At 40.6% G+C, this 9,117-nt stretch overlaps 1 protein-coding gene across 1 annotated transcript in view; it reads right to left on the reverse strand.

Moving 5' to 3' along the window:
* ajap1 (adherens junctions associated protein 1) overlaps positions 1-3,874 on the reverse strand; it is an 87,938-nt gene extending 84,064 nt beyond the window's left edge. The window contains exon 1 of the mRNA XM_036579091.1: positions 3,659-3,874. Within this exon, the coding sequence (XP_036434984.1) occupies positions 3,659-3,687 (29 nt within the window). The 5' untranslated portion in view covers positions 3,688-3,874. The remainder of the gene's footprint in view (positions 1-3,658) is intronic.
* Between the last annotated feature and the right edge of the window lie 5,243 nt (positions 3,875-9,117).

The following is a 9,117-nucleotide window of genomic DNA, read 5'->3' on the forward strand; positions in this document are numbered from 1 at the left end:
GCTACACATCCTTTCAGTCTTATATCATCAAGTTGTCTTCTCAAAGTGGAAGGATGGACAAAAACATCTCTGGACTTTTTCAGATCTGAAGCAAGAGTGGAGCTTGATTTTTTCCTCTCTCTCAAAGATGAAAGCTTTAAGTACTGTTTATCTGACGGTTTTGGTGGTCTTATTAAGAGTCCAATTTTCCCAATATCAGTAATTTTCTGCACTCCAGCTCTGGAAACTCCATGCATTTTCCTTTGACTTTCTCCTCCCTTATGCAAATGGATTATCTTATGTCCAATATAATGTCTTAGAAATATCTCCTGAAAACTGAATTACTTTTCTTTTTAAAGGCTTCCTAGCTCATCTATTTGCAGTAATGCTTAATATAATATAATTGGCCTTTTTTAAAAACTCAAACAGTACTCGATTATTGATATAATCAATAGTGACAACTCTAATTACATTGAATGTGAACTGGATTAGACAAGTACTTGTAGGTCTGTTGACACTTCTAAGACTTCTACCGGACTGTTCCTGCTTAAAATCATAATTTTGTAACCTTTATTACTGAACTCAACCATGACGAAATGCATTAGATAACGGAGTGGCTCTAAATGGTCTAAATTCTCCTGCTTGTCCTGTGTTTTGTGGGACAATGTTAGGCCAGCAGTCTCTCCTGTATTGCTGTTCACTTTACGAGCCCATAATAACTCTGTTCAGTGAGCTTTAACAGCGAGGTCCTCCCCTGCCTGCTGTATCAAAGCCCATTTCCACCCTGGCTTTTTTTTTTTCTTTTCTCCTTTCCTTTTTTATAAGAAGATATGGGAGGGAACTCATTCTTAGCAGAAGGTTCTCCTGAGAACTGGAGCTTTGAGATACAGCATTTCTGTTTTATTATTTATTTGCTTTATTTATCCAGGTAGTCCCATTGAGGTTCACCTCTTCAGAATCAGATTTTGACTTTCATATCCTGACGAATAAGACTGTAGAGTGAAAACAGGCTTTTCATGCAGGAAGGATTTTCTTTCCCTTCCCTTCTGATTAACATGATTTATTGACAAGGCCATGAAAGACCATTATGGCCACATGACAATGCTTTTAATTAAAACACGGCTGACAGGAAGGCCTTCACCCTGTCTTTGAGTACTAGGCAAGGCCACTAACTCATTGACTACCTTATTCAATACATTTTCATAACCTTAGGGTTTATATAATTAAATAATTAGATGCCTAATTTCATTTGATTTGACATATTAGCCTTATGAAGTGATGAGAGTGTACATAAGTTGTAGCAGTGAGAATACATGTTATGTAACAGCCTTTTGAAGCGTCTTTAAATTTTTATGCGCTTTCTTTGCCTCTAGGTCAATCTACCTTCCTTCAGAGTGCACTGGGTTTTGAACACCATCATGAAAATGCATCACATATATTTCACGACTAAATTCAGACCAGTAGGTCTACGGTTATGGCTAACTAACTGATATTTCTTGGCCATGTTTCATATCAGTCTAATGGTGCCTAGTCTGAAATGAACTGTGCATTGCTCGATAAGATCAGCCTCCACAGCTCCACAAAAAGCATTCTCCTATCTCTACTTATTCTGAAAAGAAAATTCATTAAGGGCTCTGAACAGGCTTTCTGGAACATCCTCATAGTATAATTACAGCAGCTACTTGCCCCTGAAGACATAAAGGGGAATTCCACCAATTTTTGACTATTTCTGTATAATTCAAGCATTTAGAAGTAAGCAAAGTCAGAGTGGATTGATGTGAAACACTACATTCTAGAGAAATTTAGACTTGTTCACTGCACTGCTGATAGGAATCAGAGGACTGAACATGTAATGCCTCTAAAAGCAACATCAGAGAAAGTAAATATCTGAAACAAATATGAATGTGATGCCTGATATTTAAGACATTATTTTATGATAAGGTCTTGGCATAAAACAGATTTTTAATCTACTTATGGCAGACAGATAGATACAGGGGGTTCTAAGGCAAAACAGTCCCCAAAGAAAACCTATTTATATAGACTATTTTGAGATTTGACTATATGTAGATTTACCAGTCATTTTGGATAGTCAATAAAATGGCTGCATTTGCATGGTAGACATCATAACCTCTGATTCCTATCACCACCACTGTAAAGTGAATGAGTCAGTGAGTTTCTCTACAGTGAGCTATTTAACATCAAACCACTTTCAATGATATTGTTTGCATTTCAAAGATTATGTTAGAAAAATTGAAAAATCCATGGAATCTCTTTTCAATTGCATGATATTTAACTGAACATTCAATTTGTAGGAGTAAATTCATCAAGGATGATTGTGCACTCTAGAAGAACGATGGCCACCTGATTGCCAACACACTAAAGGTGCTAAAAGGGCATTTCTTAGCGTGATACCACAAAAGAACCACTTTTACTTCCTTAAAGAACATTTCAATGGATGATGCTTTGGTACAAATAAGATGTACAAGTATGAAAAACCTTTAAAAAACTTTTTTAAAAATCTCAACAAAATTTCAATGGTCTACACCAATTCTAATTCACAGAAGTCAAGAATCATCTGGTATTTATTTAACAAGAGTTTAAGCCAGCAATTCCCAATCCAGTCCATCTGACAGTCCACATTTTTGCCCTCTCACAGATCTCAACCCCAGAACACAGAAGTCTAGAACATGGAATACCCACAGCGGTTGTGCTGAAAGCTAGAATAAGAAGTATCCTGATGTTCCCAAGGACTGGACTGGAAAACACTGGCAGAAACAACAATCCAAAAGTCTTCTTTCTCTTTTAGAGATTTTAAACTAAGCTCCTTCTCCATTTGCAGCTGGTAAGCAGTGACTGCACTGGGCAAATCAGGTTTAAGGAACACAAAGTGCTCCAAAGTAAATCAACTGAGTGGATTTATGAAAGCTATTATTTTTGTGGTGTAAACTCTCCTAGGAGGTGAAAGCCATGTTTACTTCCGACGTTTCTTGAGGGTGATACACCTGGATTCATCTGCATCTTTGTTGGGCTTTACCCTCCCTCGCTCAAACATGACTTTCCACCAGCAGCCCACATAAAGCTCCAACCTTATAATTAAATGTCATTTCCATAGCCCTGTCTTTTGATGAACCAAGTCGATTACGTAATATTCTTAAAAAGACTGTACGGGGCATAGAGTTAATTGCATGGGGTGTGCGTGGGCGTGCGAGTGCGTGTGTGTGTGTGTGTGTGTGTGTGTGTGTGTGTGTGTGTGTGTGTGTCTGTCTGTATATGTGTGTTAGGCAGCAGGTAGTCGACCTAATTGCTAGAACTGATGTGAAGTTGCCTCGCATCGCAGCGCGGTTGTTTGGCGCCCCCTAGCGAGCGTCAAATAATCAAGAAAAACTTGTTTCTTAATTGCGTTATGTGCGTCCTTACAGAGCAGCCAAAATTGTTCAGAGCTGAAGATAAAAATACAAAAGCTCTGAGAGTTTATTAGGTCAGTTTAGCGGGAATATACGAATAGATTGTGCCCAAGTGAGCCGGAGAGAGGATTTAAACGCTCAAACAGTGCAACTATTTCCATTGCACAGTTCTTTCTGAAGGAGATCTACCAGCCCCGTAATATCTGCACGCTCTCCTGCAAAACATCACGTCTATTTCAACGTGCAACGCCAAAAGCAGCGTCTGAACGTCTTACCTGCGCGCTATACACCGTTTTATCCACATATTTCTCGACAGCGATTCCAGATCAGTCCTCCTCCCATTGACGTTGGACTCCCCAAATGTCGACGCTCGCTCTCCTTTCCAACCTTCACCTCAGCGCTCTTACTCCACACGGCCTGAACGCGAACATGCTACGCTCGCGCATCCGCGAGAGCTCCGGATCCGCGCGCACCACGCGCGCACGCACGAGAGCAAGGACGCGCGTCTCGTGCTTAGGTGAGGGACGGGGGGCTGTCAACGTGGGCTGACGGAAGCAAAAAGAAAAAAAAAAGAAAAAGAAAAAGAAAAAGAGAAACAATAAAGCAAAAAAAAAGCTGCCTCCTTCAGCTGAAAAGTTCACGAGACCTCGCTGCGTACTCCGGTGGAGAAGAAGTCGAGGAGCAGCGGGAACATGATCTCGGCTGCGAGATGACAGCGTCCGCGTCTCCTGCGCACACGAGCGCGCACTTTCTCTACATTATCGTTACTCTTATCTTCGTCGTCGTCGTCAGGCGGATGGGAAGCAAAGGTGAGAGGAGCGCGCGACATGAAGCACCCAGCCGTCCGAGCGAGCGAGCCGTCACGTCAGTCGAACGACAGTGGACACTTGGCCAGCGTTACGCGTAACCGGGCAGAGACGGCGAGATGAAACGCCACTTTCAGGCGCGCGCCGCTGCCATCGCGCGCGGACAGAGTGAGTGCGCAGTGCTCTCAGCCCTGCATGCGCGCGATGATGCTCTCTCTCTCTCTCTCTCTCTCTCTCTCTCTCTCTCTCTCTCTCCCTCCCTCTCTCTCTCTCTCTCTCTCTCTCTCTCTCCACCGCTCGCTCGCTCGCGCGCGCGCTCAGCTTCCCCCACTTAGCCCCCTTCCCCCCTGGATAACAACCTGCCAGTCCTGCTTCGGCTCACACCCCCGTGACGTCATCCGAAAGTAAAATATGTAACGTTGGAGACGCTGCTGGTCCTCATCACCAGCAAAGACATCACCTTTACTGGCTGTATGTGATAGAAAGAGAGAGAGAGAGAGAGAGAGAGAGAGAGAGAGAGAGAGAGAGAGAGAGAGAGAGAGAGAGAAATGTATATTTGGTACAAGCTCTCTCTCTTTTGAGTTCGGTTCGCAGGTTGTCCTTCCTAAGGTGAGACAGCTCGCTTTAATGCATTTAGTTTGCAATAACTACAATTCCCATGATGCACACAGACAGCAGGCTTGTGGCTACCAAAGCTTGATGACAAACTAAAAGGTAGTTAATAACTAATATTAATGTTCTCTGAAACAGTGTTTCGCAAATAATGCCTTCCAACGGGAAAATTCTGATTGTAATTTCTGCATAATTAAAATTTAAAAATGTAAACAAAGTCATTCAGAGAAATTGATGTGAAATGTGGCATTCTAGAGAAACGTACAGAGACAGAATTGTTCACAGTAATGTTGATAGGAGTGAACATGGCTGCCATCGGTCTTGGCATCTTACCCATCACAGCGAAATGCTAGCCAATGAGGGTGTCTGTTAGCTGACATAACAGAATGGCAAATTAAGGTTCTCCTCCAAGCGTGTTGAGCTGTCCAATGGCAATGTGTTAACAGCAGCTTGAGAAGATGCAGTGGCTGGACTCACATCTCAGAGGAGGGACATTTTAATCTTCACCCTCCATGCTTGGTAGCATTGTGTGATAGAGGCCTAAATAGTGGAAGAACTCAGAAGACATGTAGGTTCACTGGTTGTTTAGACAGTAAATAAATATTACTAATTAATATATCTATTTGTATATTTATGTACATTTGTGAATGACTTTGTTTCAATGTTTGAATAATGGAGAAATTTTGGAAAATTGGTGGAATTTCCCCTTAATAAGCTTATCATTTAAATATATATGTTGAATCTTGGGTGAAATTTCTAGACTTCTTTGTTAGCTGGCTAATGGTAGCCTGTTGTAGAGGCCAACAAAAGATTAGCCTACTTAAAGTAGATTTTTGATCATTGGTTATAATCGAATGGAATATTAAATTATAAATGAAACAAAGGAAGAAAAAAAAACAAAGCTTAAAAAATCTAATTGCTAACTTCATAGCACCAGCCTTCAAACCGACCATTTCCCACCATTAGCTGAAATCAGTCTGTCTGTGGTGGGGCGATTAGGGGATCAAGCAGTGGATCGCACCGGGGACGGGTTTCTTTCTCATCCCAAGGTTAATACAGAGTCAAAGGGATTCAGTGAGCCATCGAAAGCACCTCTGTCATATTACATTGGAAAATGATGCCCCATTTATCTTCCTTATGGCTCACATAACTGGCCGGCATGGAGCTGAATGAAAGGCTCCGAGCGAGTAAGGAAGATATCTACACTCAGTCCTGAGTCAGTGTGTGCCTGCAGTAGACCTTAATGATGAGTCTCTGTTGGCCTCATAGGATCCGTTACATATGAGAGTTAGTTGCAGTCATTATTAGCCAGAGCATTTAGCTCTTAGCGGGTGATAAAGCAGGCTCTCTGTGGCTTTTAACAGAGCTGGCCCTGCTGAGGGAAGCTTGATGAAGAGAACGCAACTATGAAAACTGTGTACATGAGGGAGAAAGAGAGAAAGTGCTATAGAGAGAACAGAAGTTGCTCTAACAGGTTTAGCTGTGGTGAGATGTGGTTCGGTTCAGCAGCAGTCACAGGTTGTGCGAGCGGTCACGCTGCACTTCAAGCAACAGCACAAAAGCCTATAATGAAACATCTGTTTAGCACTCATGCTCATCTGAGGCTTGAGGGGAACATTACAGCAGGCTTATGGCAAACAGCAGGCTTATGCAAATCACTATGGACTTCAGATACAAGCTGACAAAACCTGACTTAACATGCGTTCACTCTGAGTGGCCAATTAGTAAAAGATGGCTCTGTGGAATTTACAGAAAAAGTGCATTTCTCTACAGCATAGAAGAAACATAACACAATGCATAAGAGTAACCTTGGGAATCTAGCTGTAAATTGTACGAGTGCATGTGTATGTGTATAAAAGTGGAAAATAACAGTCATTAACGTCCGGTATGCCACAGCAAAGCCAGGCTTCAAAACACTCCCCACTGCTTCTGAGGACAGTGGTCTTATTGTTATTATTTCCTAAGGGGATGCACTTCTACCGCTTCCTCCTTTTTATACTACTCATAATGAGGTCAGGGGAACACTTATGAGTTCCTGATGTCAGACTAAAGCAAGCTGGTGGAGGGTATTAGAAAAGCCATTAAATGTGGAATTGGAGTGTGTGAGGCTGTGGGATGTTTATGAGGACCGCTTGCAGCTCTATGGGATCAATAGCACGTCTGGTGGAATGTATTCATATGAATGTTAGTTTCTTTTAAAATATTGACCTAATATTTCATATTAATAATTGAAGTATTCTTCAGGCCCTGGGGGCTGAATTATTGTCAAACAATGGTGGATTTGAAAGAGTGTTAACAGGTTACTTTAACTGCTCTCATTAAGTCAGACAGAACGATTAGATATCTAGAAATTTCCCATTTGAGATACATTTGTGAGGTAAAGTTTGCATTATGTCCAGCAGACTGCCTGCTTCCCTCATATATAAAACACAGTACTATGCAAGCATCTTAGGCACCTAAGCCCATTGTCTAAAACCATTTATCTTAGCAATGAATGTGTTTTTGCTTGAAAGCACAATGTATCACAATGTGTCATTAGAATTAATGCAAATAAACCTACATTCAGTAAGAAGTAACAAACATTTATTTTGAAAAAAGTAATCTTCTGAGCTTGTTTGAAGAACAAAGTTTGGTTCCAGGTGTCTTCTGGACACCTCTAGATATCACATGTATTTGTTAAATTCTATCCCGCACACTTATATTAATATAATGAATCATTGATTGAACCAGGTACTTAATTATAACTGCAAATAATAGTGAGTTGCCAGAACATAAGATTTGAAAATGGTTTTACTAATGTAATGCTTATTAATGTTACTTAATGTTAATTAAGGGTATGTATTTTAATATTAATGTTTCATTTAGTGATACATGGGGCTTTTACAAGCAAGTACACATTTATTGTAAAGATAAATGGTTTTAAACAATGTGCTTAGGTGCCTAAGAACATGATGAAAACTTTACCACACTAATTTATCTCAAGTGGGAAATTTTTAGAAATCTACTTGTTCTGTCTGATGTAATGACAGCAATAAAAGTAACCTAACCTGTTAACACTCTCCAAATACAGCACTGTTTGGCATTAATTCAGCCCCCCCCATAATTTGATATATATACACTGATCAGGCATAACATTATGACCACCTCCTTGATTCTACGCTCATTGTCCATTTAATCAGCTCCACTTACTATATAGGTGCACTTTGTAGTTCTACAATTACAGACTGTAGTCCATCTGTTTCTCTGCATACTTTGTTAGCCCCCTTTTACCCTGATCTTTAGTGTTCAGGACCTCCATGGACCCTCACAGAGCAGGTACTGGTTGGGTGGTGGATCATTCTCAGCACTGCAGTAACACTGATGTGGTGGTGGTGTGTTAGTGTGTGTTGTGCTGGTACAATATATATATATATATATATATATATATATATATATATATATATAGATATATATATATATGATATATATATATTTAGATGGATATATATATTTAGATGGATAGATAGATAAAACACACACAGGAGATTAAGTGTGAAGAAAATGCCATTATGTGACTATAGCAATGTAAATCCTGATGGTTCAGAGCTGATCAGAAATTGTACACTAAGTCTGTCCACTGCTAGTGACTGCCATTGCCCTTGCCCACCTGCTAAAATTAGATCAGTGGAGCAGATGAAGTTTCACAAGTCACCATCACTCTGTCGCTCTCTCTTGAACTCAGTGATCATGCCGACCATTAATGAATATATTAATCATATGCAAATGCAGTTCAGAGCAGACCTCAGTAATTAGTTTGAACTGTACTCCATTCACTTATCAGCCAATGACTGGGGAGTTAACAGGTCAAGCCCAGGGGTCAGTCTGTGTCAATGAAAAGGCAGGAGGTCACAGCCTTAAACTTACCCAAGTTTGGTACTGACATTCGTTATACAGAGGGGTCAATATATAATTCTTTGGTGAAAATAACTACACAGACTCTGTTTAATAAATCATAAGGCTTTATAAACGGAAATCTAAAAAAGGACCACTTAGCTAGCTGTGTGGTGTCAAGTGGTAGTGGCAAAAGCATTGTCTCTAAATAGAGTTTTGTGCTGAGGCTGATGAAATGTGGCAGAAGCAGAATAAAGCATCACTCCTGCATTCATTTTGATTACTGTCAACTATATCTAGCCAGGGAGGGCAAACCAAGGTGTGTATTACAGAGGCATCAGAATGGGCCCTACAGGAGAGGAAAATAACAAAGTGTTGTTCACCACTATTAAAAGAGACAAATCACGGTGCTTTATTCTCCAGCTGTTTTGGCCACAGCTATGCAG

This window comes from Colossoma macropomum, unplaced genomic scaffold (genome assembly GCF_904425465.1).
Source record: "Colossoma macropomum unplaced genomic scaffold, Colossoma_macropomum, whole genome shotgun sequence".
Classification (NCBI taxonomy): Eukaryota; Metazoa; Chordata; class Actinopteri; order Characiformes; family Serrasalmidae; genus Colossoma; species Colossoma macropomum.